This window comes from Pongo abelii, chromosome 20, assembly GCF_028885655.2.
Source record: "Pongo abelii isolate AG06213 chromosome 20, NHGRI_mPonAbe1-v2.0_pri, whole genome shotgun sequence".
NCBI classification, from domain to species: domain Eukaryota; kingdom Metazoa; phylum Chordata; class Mammalia; order Primates; family Hominidae; genus Pongo; species Pongo abelii.
In genome coordinates this window covers 1,588,928-1,616,581 of record NC_072005.2, presented here as the reverse complement: position 1 = coordinate 1,616,581, position 27,654 = coordinate 1,588,928, and the positions used below count along the sequence as shown (strand labels likewise).

At 60.4% G+C, this 27,654-nt stretch overlaps 1 protein-coding gene and 1 long non-coding RNA gene across 2 annotated transcripts in view; one reads left to right on the top strand and one right to left on the bottom strand.

Moving 5' to 3' along the window:
- REXO1 (RNA exonuclease 1 homolog) overlaps positions 1 to 27,654 on the top strand; it is a 33,328-nt gene that overhangs the window by 3,986 nt on the left and 1,688 nt on the right. Inside the window, exons 2-12 of the mRNA XM_003779016.5 lie at positions 15,900 to 17,644; positions 18,566 to 18,670; positions 20,722 to 20,935; positions 22,859 to 23,022; positions 24,191 to 24,322; positions 24,540 to 24,663; positions 25,500 to 25,613; positions 25,744 to 25,881; positions 25,992 to 26,105; positions 26,808 to 26,881; positions 27,256 to 27,366. Of these exons, the coding sequence (XP_003779064.4) occupies positions 15,900 to 17,644; positions 18,566 to 18,670; positions 20,722 to 20,935; positions 22,859 to 23,022; positions 24,191 to 24,322; positions 24,540 to 24,663; positions 25,500 to 25,613; positions 25,744 to 25,881; positions 25,992 to 26,105; positions 26,808 to 26,881; positions 27,256 to 27,366 (3,035 nt within the window). The remainder of the gene's footprint in view (positions 1 to 15,899; positions 17,645 to 18,565; positions 18,671 to 20,721; positions 20,936 to 22,858; positions 23,023 to 24,190; positions 24,323 to 24,539; positions 24,664 to 25,499; positions 25,614 to 25,743; positions 25,882 to 25,991; positions 26,106 to 26,807; positions 26,882 to 27,255; positions 27,367 to 27,654) is intronic.
- LOC134760621 (uncharacterized) lies at positions 19,747 to 22,859 on the bottom strand. The gene is made up of 3 exons (XR_010138399.1): positions 21,896 to 22,859; positions 20,791 to 21,551; positions 19,747 to 20,296 (listed from the first exon to the last, which is right to left on the bottom strand). It is a non-coding gene; the product is annotated as an uncharacterized LOC134760621 (long non-coding RNA).

Below are 27,654 nucleotides of genomic sequence, written 5' to 3'. Positions count from 1 at the left end.
TCCTCCTTCTGGCTCTTCAGATGTGGCCCCCCGCATGGGCTCTGGGGTCCCTACCTCTGGACTTGGCCGCCACCACAGCAGTACTGGGCGGACTCTGCCTGTGACCCCCGAACAGCAGTGGGAGTGGCTCTTCCCAGCTTACAGATGAGGAGACTGAGGCCCAGCGCCGGGAGGCTGCTCACCTGTGTGCGCGTGGCTGGTGACTGGGAGTGCTGGGTTGGATGTGGGTGGGCCGGGGCCCTGCCTGCCTCCTCTGCCGTTTCTGCTGCCAGCCTCTGTGGGCTGGGCACAGAAGGGAACTTGAAACTTTCCAAGGATGGGTCTGAAGCAGGCCTGGCTCTCTGGTGACGGTGACAGCCTCCCCTCCCCCTGCTAGGCAGGTGAGCCGTAGGATCCTACTGATCTGGCAGGGCTTGCCGGCTCTCCTGGGAAACTCTGAGGCCCCGAGTCAGGCGAGAAGGGAGGAGGAGGCCAAGAATGGCGCCTCGCTGCAGAGGATGGCTTGCCTTCATCTCCTCTGGCCTCGCAGGAGGGTCGGGAGCTCCCGCTGGCTGCGTCCTGTGCTGCCTCCTCCTGGTGGATGGGAGACAGCTGGCTTTCCGTGGGGCAGTGAAGGCGCCGTCTGACCACGTGTGTCACCTTCAGAGACCTGACAGTGTGTGCTCTCCTCGGTCCGACTTTTCATCCGCAGTGAGCCGCGTCCAGGAAGGAATGGACTCTAGGGGAGAACCCCGCAGCCAGCAGTATTGTCTTTTGGTTCCCCAGGCCTGACCAGGGCATATGAGGACCCGGGGGTGATTTTACCAGCTGGTGACAGGTGGGCAGTCGGGCCAGCGGGGCTGCCTGCCTGGCCTGGAGTGGCAGCTATGGAACTTGCTGGAGGGACAGTTGGTGCTAGGGACATTGGGGGCCAGATTGTTGTCTGGTGGGCTGTCCTTTGCATTGTAGGATGTTGAGCAGCGTCCCTGGGCTTCCCCGACCCCAATGGTGACAACCAGCGGTGGTGCTGAGGCCATTTCTTTTTCAGCCCTCGCGGGGGAGCCTGCGAGTCCAGCTATGGCTCTGGGCCCTGGGGAGTTGGGACCCTCCTGGCTGGGGGTTGAAGCTTTGCCCTGGCCTCGAGGAGGAGGAGCCCCCAGCCCACACTCCTACCACAGAGTGGGTGACTCTGCTGCCCTGTGGCTTTTGATGTTCCTGTGTGGAGGGGGTTAGAGGAAAGGGGCCTGGGGTTTCCAGAGCAGCCGCCTTCTTGCAGATGCCGGCAGGATTGCGCTGGCAGCTCTCCTCCAGGTGGATGGCGATGGGAAAAGTGCCGGGTTCCCAGGGCCTGGGGGCCTGTCCGTGTTGCCACGGGTCTCTGGGTGCTTTACTTTTGAAGGTACTGTTTTCTGGCCTGGGGAAATGTTTGTTTTAGAAACATCGGAGAATACGGAAGAGCCACAGAAGTGTGGCTTCCTTTGCCGAGTCCGGCAACAGGCCACTTGCCGGGCCTCCTCCAAACCCCACACCAGCGGCCCCGGGCTTGCTGTGCTTGAGCCATGGCTGGGACCCTGCCTCACAGATGAGATTGGATTCTGTTTTTTTGGGGGGGGGGCTTTTCCCAAGGTTCTGAGGTCCTCACCTGACTTCCGGAGTGCCTGGGCAGCTTTGAAAACCTGGCTGCTGGGCCCGGAGCTGCCTCCAGGCGTGGGCCATGCCAGTCGAGGCTGGTTTTGGTATTCATATTTTAGGATTCTTTGCTTAGGTCTTCAGTAGAGCAGTGACTGATCCCGACAGGGCAGTTCTGCACCCTGGGAATGTTAGATGTCTGGAGATGTTTTGGTTGCCAGTTTGGGGGTACAGGCACAGAGAGGGCAGAGGCCAGGGACGCTGCTCAGCACCCTTCAGTGCCCGGGACAGCCCCACAGACAGGGATCTAGCTTGGGGCAGTAGTCCTGAGGATGAGGATGTTGGTCTGGTGGTCCAGCATGTTTTTGTGTTTTCTTTCCTTCTTCTACTTTTTTTTTTTCTTTTTTGCAACAGAATCTGGCTCTGTCATCTAGGCTGTTGGAGTGCATTGGCTCCATCTTAGATCCCTGTAACCTCCGCCTCCTGGATTCAAGTGATTCTCCTGCCTCAGTGTCCCAAGTAGCTGGGATTACAGGCACCTGCTACCACACCTGGCTAATTTTTGTATTTTTAGTAGAGATGGGGTTTCACCATGTTGGCCAGACTGGTCTCGAACTCCTGGCCTCAAGTGATCTACCCGCCTCAGCCTCCCAAAGTGCTGGGATTACAGGCGTGAGCCACTGCGCTGGGCCTGTTTTTGTGTTTTCGAGAGGGATGGCTGAGCTGGCTGTCTGCCTGTAGGGAGAGGCAGAGGCCCTGAGAAGCACCATCCCTGCCCCCAGAGCCTGAGATGGGAGAGGCAGAGCAGCTTGCTGGGGCTGGGGTCAGCAGGGACAAGCGTGCCTGTTGGGAGGGGTTCCGGGGACTCTTGCGGTGCCTGAGCCGCTCCCCCCTTTCCCCCCAGAGCCCTCTGCAGCTTTACCGTCTCCTCCAGGGACTGCAGACTTGAGGCTCAGGTGCCAGTGGCTGGCCTCTGTCCCTCCGGGGACCATAGCCCGGAATGAAGGTGTCTTGCTTGGCTTTCTGTGGGGCAGAGCTCACTAGCATGGCCCCGGCCGCCTCCTGCTGGGCATTACCCCCTTGAGCCTGTTGCCTCCCGAACCTCCCTCGGCCTCCACGAGCTCTTCTGCACAATGGGGTCGTGGCGTCTGAGTGTGACGGGAAGCGCCGTGCGGGCTGTGCCGTAGCAGGCCTCACTTTGACGAGGAAACGCTGTCCTCCTCCGCCCTCCTCCCCACCCTCAGAATCCCTTCTGCAAAGCAATCCCTAGAGAGGAGCAGGCAGGTTTCCAGGGAGCGCTGGGTGCGCCCGGCCGTGGTTTGTTCCTTATGCTGTCCACGCAGTGGGTAGATTCTGTTGGTATGATCTGTTGCAGACAAAAAGCAAAAACCTGAAAAGAAAATAAACAGGGTAGAAGGAGACTCCCGGGTCCCAGGGAGCCAGGAGCCTGTCAGGGCAATCCTGGGAGTCCCTGAGCCTCACGGGGACCTCTCGCGTCGCCATTCCTCTTCCTCTAACAGCTGAGTCCTCTGGGACCCTTGGAGGAGCCGCATGTGCACTGGCTGTTTTGGGGTGGTCCCTTCCTTAGGCTCCAAGAGGTTTTTGGGAACGGCTGTGAGGACAGAGCGCCTCCCGTCCCATGACAGGCTGTGTGCCTGGAGCCCGGGGTTCTGGGACCTGCCCCTGCTTCCGGCCTCAGAAAAGGAGTGGTTGGGGGAGGACTCGGGACGAGCTGTGGGCTGAGCCTGGACACACACACCACAGGACTTCAGTGTTCTCTGTAAAGCCAGGAGCTGGTCCTGGTTCCCTCCAAGGCCCTTTCTGGGTCCGTCTGGACTCAGTGTCTGTGGGGCCAGGCTGAGGGGACTCAGGAAACAGAAGCGGAGGGGGTGACGTGGGGTGGGCCCGGGTCCAGGAGACAGGGCAGCTGTCACTTGGAGTTGCGGGGAGTGGAGGGGTGACGTGGGGTGGGCACGGGTGTCACTCGGAGTGTCGAGAGTGGAGGGGTGACGTGGGGTGGGCCCGGGTGTCACTCAGAGTTGCAGGGGGGTGGGGCGAGTGTTTCCAAGCACAGGATTACTGGGCTGGGTTTTGGAGGACGAATAGGAGTTTGCCTGTGCCTGGAAGTGGGATTAGGGCTGTGGGCTCTGGGGATGGGGACAGCCCGCTGAAAGCCTGGGATGTTCTCATGCTCTGGGCTTGGGGCTGCTTGGGAGCTTGCAGCCGATGGGGGCTCACTGTTGATATGCTGTCTCATCTGTCCCCAGCCTGGGAGTGCTCCTGTGGTTGGGCAGTCTGCGATTCTCAGCTTTCTGGAGTCTCTTCCTGTTCCCACAGAGACTCATGTCTGGAGAGTCGATGTGCTACAGGTGTGGAGGGGCCCGCACCTCTGGGTCAGTGTTTCCTTTCCCTTCCCACTTTCCTTCCTTCCTCAGATATCTGCAGACAGCTGCCCTGGGCCAGCTCCATCAATGCTGGGCTGCTCAGAAGAGCCTGGCAGGGGGCAGGGCCAGGAAGGTGGCAGAGAGCATGTGCTTGGGGGTGTGGGCCTGGCGTGCACTCCAAGCGTATCCCCGCCCTGTGGCTTCCCAGCCTGTCCATTTGTCCTGGCAACAGGTCCATCCCCACCCTGTTAACGGTCACGGGTCACAGTCCGTTTTTCTGAGACCCCTCCCTCCTCCTCTCGCAGTGGCTCAGAGGCCCTCAGAGACCGAAAAGGAGCCAGCACTGCCTCAGGAGCAGGCCCCAGGGAGCCAGGATCTGGAAGCCATGGAAGTGGGCCTGGGGAGGCCCGAGTTGGCCACCGCCTCGTGCACCCCAGCCGAGGAGGTGGAGTGAGGTGAGGGCTCCACCATGCCTTCCACCTCTGTATCCCAGGCACCATGCCAGGCACTGCTGCTTCTGCAGGGAGGACTTTGGAGGGCTGCCTGGAGGAAGTGGACTTTGGGGGAGTGGATGAGACAGAGAGGGAGGGCCCTGCCCTTTGCGCTCTGCAGGTTGCGTGCCCTCTCTGAGGTCCTGGGCAGGTATTCAGAGAACATGTGCTGGAGGAATGAATGATGGGGCCAGGGTTGGCCCACATTGCCAGCCAGCACCCCGTCCCCCCAGCATCTGCACACAGGTCACCAAGTAACAAAAACAGCTCGTGCTTGCAGTCACCCTGGTGTGTGGGTTCCTCCTTAGGCGCCACGGCACCCATCCTCGGAACAGCCTGTGAACCCTGGCTGAGGGGCAGTGCCCCACGGAGGCGCCCACTCCAGCTTCTCTGTGAGCCCCTGGAAGAGGCTGCAGGGCTCCTGGATGCTTTTAGTCCTCTGTGCCTGACGGGGAGCACAGGAGCCCTGGAAATACCCACTGGGAAATGTGCTTTGGGGACAGAAAAGGCCCTGGGATGAGGAGGAGCTGAGAGCTGGACTCTTTTTTTTTTTTTAATTTTAATTTTTATTTTTTATTTTTGAGACAGAGTCTCACTCTGTCGCCCTGGCTGGAGTGCAGTGGCGTGATCTTGGCTCAGTGCAACTTACGCTGCTGGGTTCAAGTGATACTCTTGCCTCAGCCTTCCGAGTAGCTGGGATTACAGGAGCACGCCGCCACGCCCAGCTAATTTTTTGTATTTTAGTAGAGACAGAGTTTCACCTTGTTGCCCAGGCTGGTCTCAAACTCCTGAGCTCAGGCAGTCCGCCCGCCTCAGCTTTCCAAAGTGCTGGGATTATAGGCGTAAGCCACCATGCCCAGCTGCTAATTTTTGTATTTTTAGTAGACACAGCGTTTCACCATGTTGCCCAGGCTGGTCTCGAACTCCTGGGCTCAAGAAATCCACCAGCCTTGGCCTCCCAAGTGCTGGGGTTACAGGCGTGAGCTACCGTGCCTGGCTGAGAGCTGGACTCTTAACTTGCTCTGTGTGGACCATGAAAGTGACTCACAGCCAAGGTGGGCTCTTGGCAGGGATGGAGAGGCACAGGGGGAGAATGCCCCGCTGGCCCTTCCCCGCCGGTTCTTGTCCTTTGCCATTTGTACCCTTCTGTTTCAGTTTTTTTTTTTTTTTTGAAAAGGAGTCTCGCCCTGTCACCCAGGCTGGAGAGCAATGTCACAATCTCGGCTCACCGCAACCTCCGCCTCCTGGGTTCAAACGATTCTACTGCCTCAGCCGCCCGAGTAGCTGGGATTACAGGCGTGAGCTACTGTGCCCAGGCATGAGATTACCTGGGATTACAGGCATGTGCCACCACACGTGACTAATTTTGTATTTTTTTAAGTAGAGACAGGGTTTCTGCATGTTGCTTAGGCTGGTCTCGAACTCCCGACCTCAGGTGATCCGCCCGCCTCGACTTTCCAAAGTGCTGGGATTACAGGTGTGAGCCACCACGCCCAGCTAGTTTTTTGTTTGTTTTTGTTTTTTTTTTGAGATGGAGTTTCGTTCTTGTTGCCCAGGCTGGAGTGCGGTGGCGCCATCTCAGCTCACTGCAGACTCCGCCTTCCGGGTTCAAGCAATTCTCCTGCCTCAGCCTCCTGAGTAGCTGAGATTACAGGCACCCCCACACCCGGCTAATTTTTTGTAGTTTTAGTAGGGACGGGGTTTCCCGATGTTGGCCAGGCTGGTCTCAGACTCCTCACCTCAAATCATCCACCTGCCTCGGCCTCGGGCTCCGCCTCCCAAAGTGCTGGGATTAGAGGCGTGAGCTACTGCGCCCAGCCTGTTTCTACGTTGTTTTGAAAGGCAGCGACCTCTGTCCTGGTTACCGTCCCTGCCCCCTAGCCTCGAGCTGTAAGCCTTGGGAGAGCAGCGCGTCCAGTCAAGGCATGTGGGGATGGCCGCCCCATGAGGTGAATAAATGCCCAGGACGCCCCAGAGAGCAGAGCTGGTGGTCCCCGGTCAGGCTGGGACCTTTTTCTTTTTCTCCCCTGGACCCTGCAGTGTGGCTCCACCTGCTGGGCAGTCATGGCACTGTACACTGCACTGTCGAGGTGGGGAGGGCGGTGCCTTGGAGCAGAGGGGAAACTCGGATCTCAGCCCTGGGGGTGGAGGAGGACCCTGGGGGCGGTGGGGTATACCCCAGGTGCCGCTGCTGCAGGCACAGCCCAGCCTCCACAGCAAGCTCTGAGACCTGGGCGGAGTCTGGTGTGGGGGGTGGGGCAGAGCTGGGCCACCTTGGATTTCAGAGAGGGTCTTGGAAGCTGCTGGGTGGTGGAGGTCCAGGCCCCCAGCAGTGGCTGGACTCCTCCTGGAAGCCCTCTCCAGGTGACCCTGTTTCTGCACCGTGTGGGTCTAGGAGCTGTGGGACCTCCTCTGGGTGCAGAGTGCTGGTCCCTTTGCCTCTGAGCAGCGGGTTCCTATCTGTCCAGTGGGCTGTGCATAGAGGGCCCTGGGCGCCCGCATGTCCAGGAATGGGGCTGGAGGATGTCCCGCTGTGAGGGTTGGAGGGGAGGCCCCAGGAGCAGGGACCCCCAGAGTGGATGTATGGCCATTTGTGGGGACCTTATGGTTACTCTGCCGTCCGCAGGAGGTGGACTTCAGGGGTGCTGTCCTCCAGACCCCTCTTCCCAGAGGGTCTGTTATGGGGTGGGTGCTCCCGTGGACACAACCAGCCCCTGCCTTGCGGTTCGTGAGGGTCAGCCCCGTGCGTCCTCTGCCGCTGTGGCTGTTTTGGAAATGTCCTCTCCTGTCTCCACCTTCAAAGCCTCAGGCCGCCCAGATGGCTCCCCTGGGGGCTAGGTTGGGGGTAGTCTTGCTTATCTGTTATGCCGCAGCTTCTGGCTTATCTTTTTTGTCCGGCTAAGCCCCAGGCGGGAGGGACTATCTGTTTCCTTCTGGGGTCTCTGCCTGGCCTGTTCTGGGCCAGCATGCGGGGCCCACCGCCTGGGCTGTAGGGGCCAGTCCTGCTGATGCCTGGTTGCCGTGAGAGCGCTGCGGGCCTGCTGAACAGTCTCCGGAGCAGGGGCTGGGCCTGCCGGATTCTTTTTTTTTTTTTTTTTTTTTTTGAGACAGAGTCTTACTCTGTCGCCCAGGCTGGAGTGCGATGGTGTGATCTTGGCTCACTGCAGTCTCCGCCTCCCGGGTTCAAGTGATTCTCCTGTCCCAGCCTCCCAAGTAGCTGGGACTACAGGCACCTGCCACCATGCCTGGCTAATTTGTGTTTTCTTAGTAGAGACGGGGTTTCACCTTATTGTTCAGGCTGGTCTTGAACTCCTGACCTCAGGTGATCCACCGGTCTCGGCCTCCTAAAGTGCTGGGATTACAGGCGTGAGCCATCACGTCCAGCCAGCCTGCCGGGTTCTTTAGAGCCACTGAGTCTCCCCATCTGGGTGGGAGGGGCCTGGGGCTCCTTGTGGGGCTGGGAGCTGCTGGCTCTCGCTGGCACTGGGTGTCCTCATCTTTGAAATGGGCTGACTGAGAGAAGACAGGAGCTTGGACGGGTCTCATGAGAGAATGTTCTGGAAGTTCAGGTTGGGGTCTTCGTGCTCCATGATCTTGTCATTTTCGCTGCCTTCCGGTCTCCGTGTGGGGTTGGAGCTCGTGCCAGGTTCTCCGCATTGCTGGGGACAGGACAGCTGTGTGGGTAGATTGAGTGTGGTGGGGCGGGGGCTGTGGGAGCAGAGAGGAGAGTGGACGCCCAGGGCGAGGGGTTTCTGGGCCAAGGAAGGTTTGGGGGCCAGGAGATGGCCTTGGGCAGATAGTGCTGGTCCCACACCCCACACCTAGAACCCTGGGAAGAAACACCATCTTTGTCATCCAGCCCGTCACGGGGCTCCAGGGCACTGGTCTCAGGAGATGCGGTCAGGATGGGTGGTGTAGGGAGTGGGCTCTCCCCCAGGCCAGGGCAAGGCTGGGCTGCGGTGCCCTGGGCTGAGCCCTGGCTGGAGAGTCTGGGGAAGATAGCCAGCCAGGCGTTGTGGCCTCTCAGGACCACTGGGGCTGGGTGGTACCTCCCAGTCCTGACCCTGGGGTGAAGCAGGGAGGAAGGGGCAGCTCCCAGGCCTCTGGAGGTAGGCTTTTCCTTCAGCCAATTCACCATGTTTCCCAGAAACAGATTGATCTGGGCCACATTCTGGAAGGAGCCCCCCTGCTCCTATCCAAATTAATTCCCGGCCGTGGGACGGGGCCTGGACGAGCCCCTCCCAATTCCAGAGTTGGCATTCATTTACGTATGTATGTGTGTGTGTGTATGCATGTATAGCTCTGTCGCCCAGGTTGGAGTGCAGTGGTGCCATCTTGGCTCACTGCAACCTCCACTTCCCAGGTTTGATCTCGGCTCACTGCAACCTCCACTTCACAGGTTCAGGTGATTCTCCTGCCTCAGCTTCCCAAGTAGCTGGGATTACAGGCGCCTGCCACCAGGCCTGGCTAACTTTTTTTTGTATTTTTTAGTAGAGATGGAGTTTCACCATGTTGGCCAGGCTGGTTTCGAACTCCTGACCTCGGTGATCCTCCCGCCTCCGCCTCCCAAAGTGCTAGCATTACAGGTGTGAGCCACCGCGCCTGGCCTGGACTCGGCCTTTAGATGTGACCCCCTGGGTGGGCTCCCAGGGCACCCAGCAGCATGCAGATGCCACTCTGGGGCCTTTCCAGTCCTGACAGGTACCCAGACCCAGCCCTCTGAGGCATGGTGGGACAGGGCGGCCCAGGGAGGCAGTGGTGCGTACCAGCTTCAGGTGACCTTTCAGGGGCTCAACACGCCGTGCCCCCAGTTCTGAGCTGCAGGCAGCCATGGCCGAGCCCCAGGCAGCTTCCTGTGTGAAACTTCCAGACCTGGCTGGAGCGCCCAGGCCAGGATGCTGCCTTCCAGCACCAGCGGGTCACAGGCTGCAGGGCAGGGGAGCCCAGTGACCAGAGGGAGGAGAGGCCGTGGTGCAGATCCTGGCCTCAGTCTTCTTGGACCCACCTAGCGTGCCTGCTTTCTTTTTGGTGCAGCCTTTGTAGAGGTGGTAGCAGCCTCCACCCGGGAGTGAAAATGTTGAAAGCCCCTCTGCAGAGTGTGCCCTCCGGCCTCCACCTGCCCCTGCTCTTTCCCATCTGTTGGCTGAAGGCTGGGGCAGGTTTCACAGCCCTTAAAAGACAAGCAGTGCTTTGGGAGGCCGAGGCGAGAAGACCGCTTGAGCTTAGAAGTTTGAGACCAGCCTGGGCAATTACAGCGAGACCCCCGTCTCTACCAAAAAAAGAAAAGAATTAGCTGGATGTGGTGGTGCACGCAGGTGGTCCCAGCTACTTGCGAGGCTGAGGCGGGAGGATCGCTTGAGCCGGGGAGGCAAAGCTTCAGTGAGCTATCATGGTACCACTGCACTCCAGCCTGGGCAATGCCTGTCTCCACAAAACAACAAAACAAGTACTCACACAGGCTTCTAGTTAGAAAGACAAGCTCACGTCCGCCAGATTGGACCCTCATCACCTGTCCCCCGGTCCTGCCCTCTGCTCGGGGGCCTGGCTCCACTCCTGGGAGGCAGGTGCTATTCCTTCCAAGACCTTCCAAAAGCACATTTTGGGGAAATGGTCTCTCCTTTCAGAGTCCACAATGTCCGGAGGTCTGAATTTCCTTCCTTTGGGAAGGGCTTGAGGGTGTCTGCTGGCTGGTGTGTGTATTGCCCATGACTCTTGGCTCCCCTGGGCTGGGTTGATCTTGCAGGCTGTGTCTTAGAGCCCTGGGGTCCAGGGAAAGGAGGTGGAAGCCCCTGAGTGGAGTCCCTTATCCTTAGCCCCTTAGAGATTCGTCAGTCCCCTCTACCCCCGCCTGCCCTCCTGGGGCCCAGTCTCACTGCTGCCCACCCCTGCCTGGGGAGGAGAGCCTTCCTGTTAGGCGGGCTCTTCCTCCTCTCTGCATCCCCGTTAGCTGGAGCCTTGGGAGGGGAGACCAGCGTCTCCCTGACCCGGCCTTGCTCCTCCTCAGTAATTGTGCTCTGTCACCTCCTCCATGAATCTCTGCAGCTCACTGCACAGTGGCCTTGGCCTGGCCCCTCCACGTCACTGGGCAGCCGGGGCTTCCGGGGCTGGGGGAGGGCTGGCACTAGTTGCCCTGTTCACCAGGCGGGTGGCAGGGTGGCGTGCTCTGCAGCCGGCTGGGTCAGGGAGGAGCCGGAGCCTCCCCCAGTGAAGTGGGCCGGGAGGGCGCCCTTGAGCTGCTGCTGGCCTCCGCAGCCCTCCCCCTGGGTGGGGGCTGACACCCAGCCCCAGCTGGCCGTTTCCCTGCCAGGAGCATCCTCCTGGCCTGGGAGCCGTCCCTCCCCGCGCAGAGGAACTGGCAGCCACAGTTGCTGATCCTAGTTGGGTGCCCTCGCTGACTCCCAGGGTCCTCAGCTGTGAGATGGTGCCAGAATGGGCCCCTCTGCGCCTGCTGGGCACATGGGGTGACGTTTCCTGGAAATGCCTTGGCTGTGGCCTGGCACAGGCAAAGAAGAGCTTGTGGCTTCTGTGTGATGTTCCCCTGCCTGCCCGTACCTCGTGGCCCTCCACACAGTCCCGCGGAGTTCTGGGTGGTCCAAAACAGACACACGGATCCTTCCTCCTGTCTAAATGCCACTTAATTTTATTTGTTTTAGAGACAGGATCTTGTTCTTTTGCCCAGGTTGGAATGCGGTGGTGTGATCACAGCTCACTGAAGCCTTGACCTCCTAGGCTCAAGAGATCCTCCCACCTTAGCTTTCCAAGTAGCTGGGACCACAGGCACGCAACCACCACACCCAGCTCATTTTTTGTATTTTTTGTAGAGATGGGGTCTCGCCATGTTGCCTAGGCTGGTCTTGAACTCAAGCAGTCTGCTCATCTTGGCCTTCCAAAGTGCTGGGATTACAGGCGTGAGCCACTGAGCCTGGCGCTAAATGTAATTTTTTTTTTTTTTTTTTTGAGACAGAGTCTTGCTCTGTCGCCAGGCTGGAGTGTAGTGGTGTGATCTCGGCTCACTGCAACCTCTGCCTTCTGGGTTCAAGCGATTCTCCTGACTCAGCCTCCTGAGTAGCTGGGATTACAGGTGCACACCCCCATGCCTGACTAATTTTGTATTTTTAGTAGAGATGGGGTTTCACCATGTTGGCCAGGATGATCTCGAACTCCTGACCTGGTGATCTGCCTGCCTTGGTCTCCCAAAGTGCTGGGATGACAGGCGTGAGCCACCGTGCCCGGCCCCTAAATGTAATTTTAAAGATGGGCACAACACTGATGTGATTTCAAGGGAAAGGCGGCAGCTGCCCGTGACCAGCCCTCCTCCCACCTCCTCTGCAGCCTCCGGGTCTCGGCCTCCAGCTATCCCTGCAGGGTTCCCGGGAACAGGAGGGGCCTTCTGCCTTCACAGGTACAGGCAGCGGGCAGCTGTTTTCCACTGCACTTTCATCACCGAGTGAGGCTGCATTCGTCCCTGTGGGCCTTAAAGCAGCACACTCTCTCCCAGCGCTGGGCTGAGAAGTCCAAAGTCAGCCTCGCTGGGCTCAAGTCAAGCTGTGGGCAGGGCTGGGCCTCCCGGAGGCTCCAGGGGAGAGTCAGTGCCCGCCTTTCCCAGCATCTGGAGGCACCCGCGTCCCTCGGCTCAGGGCCCTTCCTCCCCTTGAAACCCACAGCGCCGCCTCTTCCAGTCTCTCGGACTCTAGCCCTCCTGCCTCCCTCTTTAAAGGACCCTGTGAGGACACTGGGTCCCCGGATAAGGCAAGATGTCTACCCACCCTCAGGGTCCTTCATTCAAGTCGCACCTGCAGTCTTTGGCTGAGTGAGGTGGACTGGCCAGAGGTCCCAGGGATTAGGATGGGGACTTGCCTGGGGAGGCGTTTGTTCTGCTGGTGGGTGTGTCTCAGAGGAGCAGCTTGGGAAACCAGCCATTTCTTTTTTTCTTTTTCTTTTTCTTTTTTTTTGAGATGGAGTTTTGCTCTTGTTGCCCAGGATAGAGTGTAGTGGCTCAATCTCGGCTCACCGCAACTTCAGCCTCCCAGGTTCAAGCGATTCTCTTGCCTCAGTCTCCCGAGTAGCTGGGATTACAGGCATGGGTCACCACGGCTGGGTAATTTTTTTGTATTTTTAGTAGAGATGGGGTTTCTCCTTGTTGGTCAGGCTGGTCTCGAACTCCTGACCTCAGGTGATCCGCCTGCCTCAGCCTCCCAAAGTGCTGGGATTACAGGTGTGAGCCACTACACCCGGCCGAAACCAGCCATTTCTTTCCTATGCCTGCTGGGGTTTGAGGGGGTGTGGGTGGGGGCCATAGGGGAAGCCTCCAGTTCTGTTGCTATTCTCTGCGCCGCCCACAGTGGGAGGTCTTGTGCCTGCCTCCCCTTGGCTGTGTCCAGCCATTTCTCTGCACGGAGGTCTTAGCACACTGTGGGCGTCGATCTCCAGGTGGGCCAAAGGGCAGGCAGGTTTTGAGTGGAAGAAACACACCTGAGGCCAGACCTTCAGAGAAGCTGCACGTTCAGTCAGAATCAAGGCAGAGCCAAGCGGCGTCTTGGCGTGGGCAGGTTCCCGTGGGGCCGTTGCCTTTTGCTACATGGTGTCACGGCTCCTTAGCAGCCTGTCGGGGACGTGTGTCAGCATTCACGTCCTTCTTGGCAGTCGGCGTTGGGTGCAGCATAAATGAAGGCCAGATTGCATTTGCTGCACCCCATGGGACTGTGGGCTTGGTGTGGGCCCGGCTGCGCCTTTGTTGGAATCTTTGATCTCGCTGGGTTTGTGGAGCTGCTTTTCAAAGGCGAGAGTGTGCAACATTCCTTGCTCCTCTTCTTCCCCGTAGCAGTGTGACTTGGAGGTCCCTGCAGGGCGCACGCCTTCCCCTTAACCCCAGGTGTCCTGCGTTTAGGCTTCTAGGTCATCTCCTGCATTATTTATTGTTGTGTTTCTGCAGTGAAGGCTGCACCAGACGCATCTGTACCTCTGCCCTGTGCAGTCTGTCTGTGGCACGGGTTCTGAGGATTCTGAGTCTGAAGGTGGTGGTGTTGAAGCTGCATGGGATGGTTGTGAAACTGCTCTGCAAGATCTCGGACCGTCCATGGCCCCCTCAGTGACGGGCAAGGGAGATTTCACCCCATCTAGAGCTCTATTTGCCATCTAAGGGGATATACCATCTACAAGTTCCAGGAATTAGGACGCAGACGTCTTTGGCGCCATTTCCTGCCAACTCCAGAGGATCAGACCTATTGACCTTTAGAGACCTTTAGAGATGTTACAGAATTACATTCAGTGGAACTTTTATTTTTTTAAGAGTTGAGGTCTTGCTTTGTTGCCCAGGCCAGAGTGCAGAGGCACAATCCTGGCTCACTGCAGCCTCAAGCCCCTGGGCTCAAGTGATTCTCCCACTTCAGCCTCCCACATAGCTAGGACCACAGGTGTGCGTCACCATGCTCAGCTTATTTTTAAGTGTTTTTTTAAGAGATGGGATCTCTGTCATCCAGGCTGGGCTTAAACTCCTGAGCTCAAGCAGTATCCTCCCGCCTCGGCCTCCCAAAGTGCTGAGATGATCAGCGTGAGCCACTGTGCCTGGCCGTGCTCAGTAGAATTTCTAATGGTCAACTTCTAAGTTTCTGGAGTAAGTATTTGAACTTGGTTTTTATTCCTTCGCTGGAATATTGGGCTCCACTTGTTCGTGTTTTCTTTAGACTCCTTCAGCCTGTCCCCACAGGAGGCTCCTGTGGTTCTGACTTCTGTGCTGATGTTGGTGGCATTGAGGTTGTGAGGGTCTGCTAGAATATGTCCTGGAACCATGGAGATAACATACGAGTCACATGTTCCCAGCTGCCCCCCAGGAAGACAGTTCAGCCGTGTGCTTTAAGCCAGGCACAGCAGCTTGGGCTATAGTCCCAGCTATCTTGGAGGCTGAGGTGGGAGGATTGCTTGAGTCTAGGAGTTCAAAGCCAGCCTGGCCGACATGGTGAGACCCCACCCCTACGAATTTTTTTTTTTTTTTGAGACGGGGTTTCACTCTTGTCCCCCAGGCTGGAGTGCAATGGTGTGATCTCCGCTCACCGAAACCTCTGCCTCCCAGGTTCAAGCGATTCTCCTGCCTCAGCCTCCTGAGTAGCTGGGATTACAGGTGTGTGCCACCACGCCCGGCTAATTTTGTATTTTTAGTAGAGACGGGGTTCCTCCATGTTGGTCTGGCTGGTCTCGAACTCCCAACCTCAGGTGATCCACCCGCTTTGGCCTCCCAAAATGTTGGGATTACAGGCATGAGCCACCGCGCCCAGCTACAAAAAATTTTAAAATTAAAAAATTTATTTAAAGTAGGCCAGGTGCAGTGGATCACTTGAGGTCAGGAGTTCGAGACTGGCCAACATGGTGAAACCCCATCTCTACTAAAAATACAAAAATTAGCTGGGTGTGATGACGCATGCCTGTAATCCCAGCTACTTGGGAGGCTGAGGCAGGAGGGTTGCTTGAACTTGGGAGATAGAGGCTGCGGTGAGTCAAGATCACACCACTACACTCCAGCTTGGGCGGCAGAGGGACTGTCTCAAAAAAAAAAAAAAATCTTCCTGTGGATTTTGCAGGGTGACCCATCAACTGGGCATGTCCCCATCCCCCTGGTCCTGCTCAGCCAGGCCCCTTCTGTGACCTCCATTTCTGCAGGACAGGTACAGCGCAGTGAATGTTCGTATAGGCAGGAAAGCCTGTGGGACAGACCCCTGAGCTCACCCCCGCCGGGCACACGGCACGTGGCTGCCACACCGCAGCCACACCACAGCCACACCACCGCAGGCACACCACAGCCACACCGCAGCCACACCACCGCAGGCACACCACAGCCACACCACCGCAGCCACACCACAGCCACACCACAGCCACACCACCGCAGGCACACCACAGCCACACCACAGCCACACCACCGCAGGCACACCACAGCCACACCGCTGGCACACTGCTGGCTGAGTGGGGCCGTGTTGGCTGAGGAAGGGCTCTCCTGTGTCCACCGTCAGGCTGTGGTTGTCGGCCCAGCCCAGTCCTGCCTCAGCCCAGCACCCTGAATGCCGGGAGCTCCACACCCGCCTGCCCCGGGGAGTTCCAGCCTGTCGAGTGTCCACCCTGCCATGGTCATCGTGCGCATTCCATGAGCCGTGTGAGGGAGCCTCCAGGACCCAGGGAGCTGTGTGTCACGCAGCCCAGGCCCGTCCAGCGCCGATTGGTCAGGGCAAGGCGGGGCCCGGCACAGGGCCTGAGATGGCGCCATGGCCTGTACCCAGCTGGGCACCCCCGAGCCTTGGCGGGCGCCAGTGCGTGGTGGGTTTCGGAGGCGGGTCTCTTCCCTTCCCTGCAGTTTGAGGCCGGGGCCGCCCCCACGCTGCGGGCTCCTCTCTGGCAGACTGGTCACAGCTGTGCTCTCTGTTCCCTTCAGGGCTGGGTTATGACCCCTACAACCCCGAGCTGCCCAAGCCCCCCACGCAGAGAGAGAATGGCACCCTGGGTCTGGGGGAGGAGCCGCGCCCTGATGTGCTGGAGTTGGAGCTGGTCAACCAGGCCATCGAGGCCGTGCGCAGTGAGGTGGAGCTGGAGCAGCGGCGCTACCGGGAGCTGCTGGAGACGGCCCGTGAGCACCGCTCAGCCGAGGCCCCCGCCCTGGCGCCCCGCGGCCCGAACGCCAGCCCCACTGTGGGCCTGGACGAGGATGCCTTCCCACTGGCCTTCGACTACAGCCCCGGCAGCCATGGCCTGTTAAGCCCTGATGCCGGCTACCAGCCCACCCCACTGGCCACCCCTGCCGAGCCAGGCAGCAAGTACTCGCTGGCGTCCCTGGACAGGGGTCAGGGCAGAGGCGGAGGGGGTGGCGGTGCCCTGGAATACGTCCCCAAGGCTGTGAGCCAGCCCCGGCGGCACAGCCGTCCCGTTCACAGTGGCAAGTACGTGGTGGACAACTCGAGGCCACCCACAGACCTGGAGTATGACCCTCTCTCCAACTACTCGGCCCGGCACCTCAGCAGGGCCAGCTCCCGGGATGAACGGGCCACCAAGCGGCCCCGGGGCTCCCGCGGCAGCGAGCCCTACACACCTGCTCCCAAGAAGCTCTGTGACCCCTTTGGCAGTTGCGATGCAAGGTTCTCAGACTCAGAAGATGAGGCCGCCACGGTCCCAGGTAACGAGCCCACCACGGCCAGCACCCCCAAGGCCAGGGCCGACCCTGAGAACAAGGCCACCGGGCAGCCACCCTCCAAAGAAGGCCTGGAGGCCGAGGGGGCCGGCCTGCGGGAGACCAAGGAGACGGCCGTGCAGTGCGATGTGGGGGACCTCCAGCCGCCCCCAGCCAAGCCCGCCTCCCCAGCCCAGGTCCAGTCCTCACAGGATGGGGGCTGTCCCAAGGAGGGAAAACCCAAGAAGAAAAAAAGCGGGGCCCCACCTGCCCCCAGCTGCAAAGACGGGGCCCAGAGGAAGGACAAGACCAAGGACAAGGGCCGAGGGCGGCCTGCAGAGAAGCCCTGTGTGGACAAGAAGGGCCCGCAGGCCAGCAGCCCCCGGCGCAAGGCAGAGCGGCCGGAAGGGACCAAGAAGAAGCCATCTTCGGCCACTCCTGTGGCTAGCTCAGGGAAAGGGAGGCCTGACCGGCCAGCGCGGCGGCCAAGCCCCACAAGCGGGGACTCCCGACCGGCGGCTGGCAGAGGCCCACCCCGCCCCCTCCAGCTCCCCGACAGGAAGAGCACCAAGGCCCCTTCGGGGAAGCTGGTGGAGCGGAAAGCCCGCTCACTAGACGAGGGCGCCTCCCAGGACGCCCCCAAGCTGAAAAAGCGGGCCCTGAGCCACGCCGACCTCTTTGGGGACGAGAGTGAGGACGAGGCCGCAGGGCCAGGGGTGCCGAGCGTGTGGCCCTCTGCCCTCCCCAGCCTCAGCTCGGACTCAGACTCTGACTCAGACTCCAGCCTGGGCTTCCCGGAGGCGCAGGGGCCGTCCAAGCGGCTCAAGGCCTCCCCGCCCCCCTCCCCCGCCCCATCCTCCTCCTCCTCGTCCTCCTCCAGCGCGGGGGCGGATGTGGACTACTCGGCCCTGGAGAAGGAGGTGGACTTTGACTCCGACCCCATGGAGGAGTGCCTGCGGATCTTCAACGAGTCCACCAGCGTCAAGATGGAGGACAGAGGCCGGCTGGCCCGGCAGGTGAGGGCGCGGGTGCTCGGGCTGGGCTCAGGGGCGGAGGCAGAGCCGAGGGCCTGGTGAGGGACTTTCTGTCTGGAGTGGTTTCCAGTTGGCTCGGAGGCATGGGGTGGAGGCAGCTCCTCAGTGCTGGCCCCTGAGCCCGTTGAAATCTCAGGAGCTCAGGAGCTCTTGAGCGCCCGGGCGGCCCTGTTGCCCCTGTTGCCCCTCACCCACCCAGGGGTCACTGGCCGATGGCCACCAGCCAGGCTCCTGGGGCCACGTGCACACGGTCTGTTCCCACTGACTGGCAGGGGGATATTGGCCCACCCTTCTAGCCCCTCTCCCCTCTCCTCCCCTTTCCTCCCTTCCCCGTCTCTTCTCCCCTCCTCCCTTCCCCCAATCTCTGTCTCTTCTCTTCCAGCTCCTCTGTCTCCTCCTCTCCTTGCCCGCTCCTCATCCCCTCCTGCCCCTCTCTCCTCCCCTCCCTCCTCCCTACCCCCAGCGTGGGGAGCTCTTGCTCTCCTGGGCCAGCCCTGGACCCCTGGGTCTCCTGGCCCCGTGTCCCCACATTGGCCACCAGGGGGCGCTCACTCCACACAGACTGAGCCCAAGTGCTCAGCCCGCAGCAGCTGGTGCGGCCCCAGGTGGCCTCGGTTTCCCAGTGTGCTTTCATTCTGCAGCCCTGGGGTCTCCAAGCCGGGGCCCTGGGTGCACAGGAGAGGTAGCCTTGGGCATCTGCAGAACGTGTGCCACCTGCCCACCCCCCCACCCCCCCGACTGCACCCACACAAAGCCCAGGGACTGTTGGCCCTGAGCCCTCAGCTGCTGTGCCTGGGGGCTGGACTGTTCCATTCCCCACTTGCCGGGGGCAGTTTGAGGTTGGGGTGTGTTGGTGTTGGCAGCGAAGGCGGACCCGTGCTGATGGACGGGCATGTGTCTTAGCCCCCCAAGGAAGAGAAGAGCGAGGAGAAGGGGCTTTCGGGTCTGACCACTCTGTTCCCCGGGCAGAAGAGAAGGATCTCCCACCTTTCCAAGCAAGGCCAGGAGGTAAGGTCCGCAGAGGCCAGGCCAGCAGGAGCTTTTTTTTTTTTTTTTTTTAAAGACGAGGTTGGCCTGGCTTGGTGGCTCCCGCCTGTAATCCCAGAACTTTGGGAGGCCGAGGCGGGTGGATCACCTGAGGTCAGGAGTTCGAAAACAGCCTGGCCAGCCTGGCAAAACCCCGTCTGTACTGAAAATACAAAAATTAGCTGGGCGTGGTAGCGGGTGCCTGTAATAGCTACTAGGGAGGCTGAGGCAGGAGAATCGCTTGAACTCAGGAGGTAGAGTTTACAATGAGCCAAGATTGGTCCACTGCACTCCTGCCTGGGTGACAGAGCAAGACACTGTCTCAAAAAAAAATAATAATAATAATAAAAAAAAGGGGGGTCTTGCTTTGTCACCCAGGCTGGTCTTCCAACTCTTGACCTCAAGTGATCCTCCTGCCTCGGCCTCCCAGTGTTGGGATTATAGGCGTGAGCCACTGCACCCAGCTTCATCCCTCTGTTTTTTTGTTTGTGTTTTGTTTTTTCTTTTTTTTTTTTTTTTGAGACGGAGTCTCGCTGTGTTACCCAGGCTGGAGTGCAGTGGCACGATCGCCGCTCACTGCAACCTCCGCCTCCCGGGCTTAAGTGATTTTCCTGCCTCAGCCTCCTGAGTACCTGGGATTACAGGTGCCCACCACCACACCAGGCTAATTTTTGTATCTATAGTAGAGACGGGGTCTCACCATGTTGGCCAGGCTGGTCTCGTGATCCGCCTACCTCGGCCTCCCAAAATGCTGGGATTACAGACGTGAGCCACTGCGCCCAGAGGTGGGCAGATCACGAGTTCAGGAGTTCGAGACCAGCCTGGCCAACATGGTGAAACCCCGTCTCTATTAAAGATACAAAAAATTAGCCGGGCACGGTGGCACGCACCTGTAATCCCAGCTACTCGGGAGGCTGAGGCAGGAGAATTGCTTGAACCCGGGAGGCGGAGGATTCAGTGAGCCAAGATCATGCCATTGCGCTCCAGCCTGGGCGACAAGGCAAGACTCTGTCTCAAAAAAGTAGATGAATAAATAAAATAAAATGAGTTATCCATTCATACATTTCTGATTTCTTTGGGACGTTGTTCCTGTAAATTTGTGACGCTTTTTGTAAAGCATCAGTGATTTCCCCATTCGTTCTTCCACCCAAGTTTTGCCATAAATTTGATGCTTAACATTTGCTTCAATTTTAGCAGAACTCCTGTTGCTTTGACTGGGGCTCTGTTGTAACTGATGTCTTTTTTTTAGTGCCTTAAACTCCGTCTGGTTCAGACATGTTATGACAAGTTAGTATCAGTTTATTTTGGGGCAGAAAACTTGAAAGCCATGCAAGTTTCGTCACAACACACGTTTTCCATGAGCTTTTTGAAGACACCTTATCTTTGACGCTGCCCGAGTCCCAGAGAGAACTGGCCCCTGCCCCTTCCTGTTAGATTGCCCGCGGTGCTGGGGCGGGGGCCAGAGCAGGGACAGCAGCCCCAGGGTGACCTCCCGCAGAGTGCGGCAGACTGTCTGCTGCGCGATGTGCGGCCTGGGCTTGGGCCAGTTGTCCAGCTCTGAGCCCCGGTGTCCTCTGTAGCCCGGAGACAGTAGTGCTTGTCAGGCCCCTGTGCAGACGTGGCGAGGTAGTGCGAGAAAAGCAGAGAGCCTGGCTCCGGGGTCAGCAGCCAGGAGAGTCCCAGTTGCTCCAGTCCCAGAGCCTCCCCAGAGGAGGGGCTTTGAGGAAGATTAGGCGTAGTGGGATTGGATTGGAGTGCCAGTCTAATCGGGGTAGTCCCGCCCACCCGTGCCTTATCAGGGCTGAGGACACAGCCTGGGCACTGGGAGACACTGGGAGTGGGGAAGCTACATGGCACTGAGGACCACTGCCCCGTGCTGCTTCCCCCCAGTGTGCCCAGCAGCTCAGAAGGCAGCCAGAGAGGTGGTGCCTCCAGCCCCCGAGCTCCAGCCACCCTCTCCCAAGCCTGCCCGGGGCCGCCTGCTCCAGGTGCCCCCACTGTGCTGCCAGGCCTTAGCATTTGTGGTGATGCAGGCGGAGCCCCCGAGGAGGACTCCCGCGGTGCCCCCGGCCCGGCCCCCGACGGCGCAGGAGGTGTGCTACCTGCGGGCCCAGCAGGCGCAGAGGGCATCGGCGAGCTTGCTGCAGGCCCCCGCCAGGCTGGCGGAGAAGTCGCCCTCTGTCCACATTTCCGCCCCTGGCGAGAAGAGGAGGATTGCCCACATTCCCAACCCCCGCCTGGCTGCAGGTGAGTCCTGGCCCAGGAGGCCTGTGCCAGGGGGCCGTGGGCGTGTGGGCAGGAGAGGTGGCACCCCGAGGTCTCTGAGCTCACCTGAACCACATGGTGCTTGCTCATGGGGTGACCTTGGGCCCCCTCCTTGGAGCCCTCAGCCTGCCTGTCTGTGAAATGGGGACTGTTGAGGGGTGCAAGAGGCCTGGCCCAGCACCTTCCTTCCTTGACCCAGCTCTGGGGTTACTAGGAGTCCAACAGCCTGCTGGGGACTGGGCTGAACCAGGGCCTGAGCCTGTGGTTCCAGCGAATGGGGAGCCATGTCGGGGTGCCTGGCATTGGGTGGGGAGCAGGCTCCTGCAGGTGTGGCTTTCTGCCTGGCGTGAGTGGGGGGCGTGGCCTCTGATGGAAAAGAGCACTGTCTTCCCAGGAGTGGGGCTGTATTTCCTTTACTCCGAGGGGCACTTCCCCCCCAGCAGAGTCTTGTAGAAAGTCGGGCCAGGCCTCAGTGGTGGGTGGACAGGACTCTTCATGGGGGGTTGTCCTGTCTCTTGCATCTTCACATCAGTGGTGTCTGTAGAGCGAGAAAGTGTCCCTGGAGGCAGGTCACAGGTGAGGGTCCCCCAGAAAGCTCCTAAAAAATGCAGGTTCTGGTCTGGAGGCTGGGAAAGGTCTGTGTGTCTGGCAAGCTCCCTGGGAGGGCATGGCTGCTGTCCGAGGACCACCCTGAGCAGCCTGCTGGTTTGGAGCCCCTGCCTCCCTGGCGCTGGCCGGAGAGCCTTAGGGCCAGCCCTGGTGATTCCCCTACAGATCCCACGGATCCCACGGCCCTCCTGTGCTGGACCTGGACTGAGGCCCTCCTTGGGGAGAGCTCTCCAGGCCACTCTGACCTCCCCTCCCCAGAGCCCCTCACGGCTGAGACCTTAGCCCCAGGGAGGGGAAATCTTTGAGTTGGGCCTATCCCAGGACCCCACACACTTCCCGTCTGTGTCTCCGCGCCGCGGTTGTCCTGTTGCTGATCCATGGTGGGTGCTGAGCTGTCGCAGTGCCCTCAGGGCCCGCTGCCTGAAGGGAGTCTGGCGTCCCAAGTGCTGGCAGTGCTGCAGGGCGGGCTCATCTGGCTTGGAGGACTCCTGTGGCTTCCTGTGCTCGCCCCTAGCGTGCGGCCGAGGGAGCCTAGAGGGTCTCTGACCATTCCTGAAGAGCAAACCCTCCACTGCAAGAGGCGCATGCCAGCCTGGCGGGCAGCCTGCTTCCTTCCTGGGCGGCCCGCGGTAGCATGAGCAGACTCAGCCTGCCTCCCTTGCACCTTCCGGGGCCAGATGGCATTTCGAGGGATGTCGCTCTGAGACTAGGGCCAGATGTCCCCGCCCACAGCTCCCCTTCCTGGGTCGGTGCCGAGCCCCTAGTCCAGAAGTCCCCCTGCCACACAGACATACATGCCCAGGTTGCAGCTGCCCGCTTGGCCAGCCGTCCGAAACAGCCCCTGCAGGCCTGGCCTCCTCCCTCTGGTTTGTGACTTCATCAAAGGCTGAGGCAGAACACAGAGGCCGCCGGGCAGGGCAAAGCCACTGGTCACAATGAGCAGGTGGGGGCACCTGAGACCCTCCGGTCCTCTGTCCGGGAGCCAGGGCCTTTCCCTCAGACATCGATGCCTTGGGCTTGGGGTCAGAACACGTGGCAGAGGCCTGGACCACCCCACCGGTGACGTGGCCTGAGCGGCCTCCGCAGCCTGATCTGTGTCCTCTGCCTCGATGGACTTGCCTGAAGGCAGCTAGAGCCTGATGTCATTGCGCAGCCCCAGCCCCTCACCCCGGCCCAGCCCCCTGCACGCAGAGATGCATGTGCTGCTGGCGCTGAGCGGCCGCGGCTGCCTGGTGCTCCGCCGTGTGGTGATGGGCAGCCACTCGCCCTGTGCCCACACCCCCTGTGCCCCGCCAGCCCCCACAGGTGCCAAGAGGACCCTTGCGGCCAGCGGCAGCCAGCCCTCCAACGGCCCCGAGCTGGGCGGCCAGCAGCTGAAAACACGCACATTGTCGGGGATGGCGTCTAAGACTACCACCACCATCACCCCTAAGCGAATCGCCCACAGTCCATCCTTACAGGTAGCCCCTCCCATCTCAGCCAGGACCACCCCCCCCAAGACCACGCCCTGAGGCCCGGCCTCATGGTGGCCCAGCCCCTCCCGGCCACGTGGGACCTGCAGAGGGCCAGCCTCGCCCCTACCCTGCGGGCCTTCCTGCTCCACACCGCAGTACAGCCTTCACCTTCCCTCCCCATGCCCTGGTGGTTTTTGTTTTTCGTTTTTGTTTTTTTTTTTTTTGAGACGGAGTCTTGCTTTCTCTCCCAGGCTGGAGTGCAGTGGCGCGATCTCGGCTCACTGAAAGCTCTGCCTCCTGGGTTCACGCCATTCTTCGGCCTCAGCCTCCTGAGTAGCTGGGACTACAGGCGCCCACCACCACGCCTGGCTGTTTTTGTATTTTTAGTAGAGACGGGGTTTCACTGTGTTAGCCAGGATGATCTCGATCTTCTGACCTCGTGATCCACCCGCCTCGGCCTCCCAAAGTGCTGGGATTACAGGCGTGAGCCACCGCGCCCGACCGCTCTGGTGGTTTTTTTTTGTTTTGTCTTGTTTTGTTTTTTTGGTTTGTTGGTGTTTTTTTTTTTTTCTTTAGAGACAGGGTCTCTGTTGCCCAGGCTAGAGTGCAGGGGCGCAGTCATGGCTCACTGCAGCCTCGATCTCCTGGGCTCAAGCGATCCTTCCACCTCAGCCTCCTGAGGAGCTGGGACCACAAGCCGGTGTCATCACACCCCAACTAATAATTTTGTTTTTTATTTTGTAGAGACAGGGTTTTGCCACGTTGTCCAGGATGATCTTGAACTCTTGGCCTCAAGTGATCCTCCTGCCTCAGCCTCCCAAAGTGCTGGGATTACAGGCGTGAGCCACCACGCCTGGCCTTGTTTTGTTTTTAATTAATAGACTTTATGTTTTTTGAGCAACTTTAGGTTTCTAGGAAAATTGAGCAGAAAGTACAGCAAGTTCCTGTGTGCCCCCATGGCCTCAGTTTCCCACGCCCTTAGTTCCCCTGCCCTCAGTTTCCCCTGCCGCTCCTGTCTTGCCTTGGCGTGTCTGTCCCTACTGGAGCCAGGCTGATCTGTCCCAGCGCACCTCACTGTTGCCTCCAGCCAAGGGCACGGCCTCATCGCGTCTGCGTTCCCCACTGGAGGCCTTGTGGAGGCCCTCACCCACGGCTGCTTTTGCCTTCCCTCTAGAGTTTAAAGAAACCCATTATCCCCAAAGAGTTTGGGGGCAAAGTCCCCACTGTCATCCGCCAGCGCTATCTCAACCTGTTCATCGAGGAGTGTCTCAAGTTCTGTACCTCCAACCAGGAGGCCATAGAGAAGGTGAGGTCCTGGAGTTCCTATCTGGCCGGCCGGGTGGGGACTAGGGGTCCAGGGTGGTCCCCAGACATCCCCCGGCCTCTCAGCCGCAGCTGCGACCCGGAGCTGCCTGGGGGAGATGCAAGTCCCCGACCCCATGGCGACCCCATGGTGACCCCACCGCTGGGGCTCCCCGGCACCAGGCAGGCATGGCCTCAGCTGGGCACCGCGTGTCCCCCAGGCACTGAATGAGGAGAAGGTGGCCTATGATCGCAGCCCCAGCAAGAACATCTACCTGAATGTGGCCGTGAACACCCTCAAGAAGCTCAGGGGCCTGGCCCCCAGCGCCATGCCCGGCCTCAGCAGTGAGTCCCGGCGGGCGGGGCCTCAGCAGTGAGTCCTGGCGGGTGGGCGGGGGAGGTTCAGGGTTGCTCTTGGGGTGGCAGCTGGGCTGGGACCCTCGCTGGGACCTTCACAGCCCTGAGCTCAGCCACAGTCTCACACAAAAGGAAAGCGCGGGTGCTGTGGGGGGGTTGCCTGCTGCCTGGTTCCCAGGCTTCTGTGTAGGACGGGCCTAGCCCTGGGGTCCTCGCTGTCAGCCGCCTTCCTCTGCTGAGTCGGGTCTCCGAGCCGAGCCGAGCCGAGGGGCCGCCTGCTAATGGAGCCGCGGCAGCCTCTTCAAAGCAGGAGGCCCAGGGCTGGGCGAGCTCCATGCATTAAGCTCTGGGGAGGAAGAAAGCAGAGACCTGGGCGTTTCATTGCAGCCTCTCCAGGCTGCATTAAGCTATCATCGGCCCCTGCCCCCATCCCCGCCTCCATTAGCACTTGGAGGGGCCCTGGGTTGGCGTCGCAGGCTGGGTGGCCCGTGAAGGCTCAAAGCCCTCGAAAGCCATTAGATCCCCCATGCTGTTCTCCCGGCCCTTCCCACTTCGCTTGAGGGGAGGGGACGAAGACTTTGGGTGTGGGGCCTCCGTGCAGCTCTGGGGCCTGCAGAGCTGGTGGCTGCCCTGTGTCCCCGGCCCACCGCATGTCTGCCTCTCCTGTTCCAGTCAGGCTGAAACCCGGGGTCAGTGGGGCGCTGTCCCAGAAAGGGGGAGTTGAGGCAGAGGTCTGAGGAGGGCAGGGTGAGTGGGAGAGCAGGCGGGGCGGGGGTCTCAGCCAGCTAGTTCACACCCTCCTCTCCTCCCTCCCTTCCTTCCAGAAACCAGTGGCCGCAGGGTTGTGTCCCACGAGGTGGTGTTGGGGGGCAGGTTGGCCGCCAAGACCAGCTTCTCGCTCAGCCGTCCAAGCAGCCCCCGGGTGGAGGACCTGAAAGGTAAGGCCCTGCCCCTGCTCTGCCACATGGTGCTTTGTGGGCCCCTGCCGGCCCAGCCGCCTTTCCCAGTGGTGTCCACCGCCCCGCGGGCCGTCCCAGGCAGGGGCTGACCACCGTGCCTTGTCCACAGGGGCTGCCCTGTACAGCCGCCTCAGGGAGTACCTGCTCACTCAGGACCAGCTCAAGGAGAACGGCTACCCCTTCCCGCACCCAGAGCGGCCTGGGGGCGCAATCATCTTCACAGCTGAGGAGAAGAGGCCCAAGGACTGTGAGTCGATGGCCTGCAACGGCCTAGGAGGGCAGGTGCGGGACGTGGGCAAGGCCGGGCACGCGGGCCCCAGCGTGAGCCTCAGCTTCCACCCGGGTCCCCACCCACAGCTTCCTGCAGGACCTGCTGCCGCTGTGGCACCGAGTACCTCGTGTCCTCTTCAGGCCGCTGCGTCCGGGATGAGGAGTGTTACTACCACTGGGGACGGCTGCGCCGGAACCGGGGTAAGGCCTTACCCGGGTCCTCCCCCTTCCCACCCATGGCCCCCGGAACCTGGGCCCTCCCTTGATGCCCCCGGAACCGGGGTAAGGCCTTACCCAGGCCCTCCATCCCACCCAAGGTCCCTGGGCTGCACCGTCCCTGGCAGAGCCGGGGCTAGCCCTTGGCCTCATTTTCTCTCCACCTGTTCTTTATGCAAAAGTAAGACAAGAACTTTCTCATGACAACGTTCAAATGCCACCACCTGAAAGGCCCTGTGTCTCTGCCTTCCTGTGCCCTTGGTCCATGGAAATGTGGAGGCTGCTGGCCCCAGGAGTGGAGGGGCTTGTCCCACCCTTGGCCTGGTGGTTCTATTCAATCCCCCAGGCAACCACGCAGCCACGCTCAGGGCACATGGCCAGCCTTGCACAGCCCTGCGGCAGCCCCTAAAGCCATCGCCTCAGGGGTACGTGGAGGGTCCTGCCCGAGGCAGTGCTGCCCAAGAGGCCTCTGCACAGTGCGCTGGTCTCCCTGGATCCAGGCCTGGGCGTCCTGGCTGTCACACTATTGCCGGGGCCTGGTCTGCTTCCAGCTCCGCCAAGAGGCTGAGGCCTCCTGTCCTCAGTCCTCACTCCCTAGTAGGGCTCGGTAGATGCAGGTGGTCAGTGCCCCGGGGGCTGTGGAGTGGGCCTGGCCGGGCCCTGACTGTGTGTCTGTGTCCCCTGCAGTGGCTGGAGGCTGGGAGACCCAGTACATGTGCTGCTCAGCTGCCGCCGGCTCTGTCGGCTGCCAGGTCGCAAAGGTGAGCCCTGGCGTCCCGGTCCCCTCTGCCTGTTCTCAACAGACTTCTGCCTCCCCGTCGTTGGTGTGGGGTCTCGGGACACAGCACAGTCCTGGGCTCAGGGTCTGGGCCCCCGGGCAGCCTTTCTTGTGTTACCCAGAGAACGTAGCATCCGTAGGCTCCAGGCCCTGTCCCTGGCCGCTTCCCATCCTGGGAAGCCGTCCTCCCTGTGTCTTCTTGGCAAGCCCCCTTCCCCACCTGCTCACCAGGGTCCCAACCAGTGAACGGGCGTGATGGATGGATAGGACGGTCCCGAAGGGCTCAGAGATGTGCTGCTTCCACCCCCACCCCCACTGCACCCCGAAGCTGCCCTCACCTGCCTTCTCCACCCCCAGCAACATGTGCAGGATGGCCGGAAGGAGCGCCTTGAGGGCTTCGTGAAGACCTTTGAGAAAGAGCTCTCAGGAGACACCCACCCGGGGATCTACGCCCTGGATTGCGAGATGGTGAGGCCGTTCTCTGCCCAGCCTCAGGTTTAGGATGGGGGAGGACCTGGCCTGGTGCGGCCGCCCTATATGGCCCCATCTGGGCCTGGGTCACCGGCCAGCGCTCAGGGTTTCTCTCGCAGCACCAGTGCCTGTGGCTCCTGCCCTGGACCAACACCCCATACTTCCCAGCAGAGCCAAGTGCACCGGGCACTGGGCCCTGGCTCTGCCTGTGAATGGGAGGCAGGAGGGCTTTGGGAAAGGGGGTTGCTGAGGTCACACCCCACTCGGCCTCTCCTAGAAGTCCCA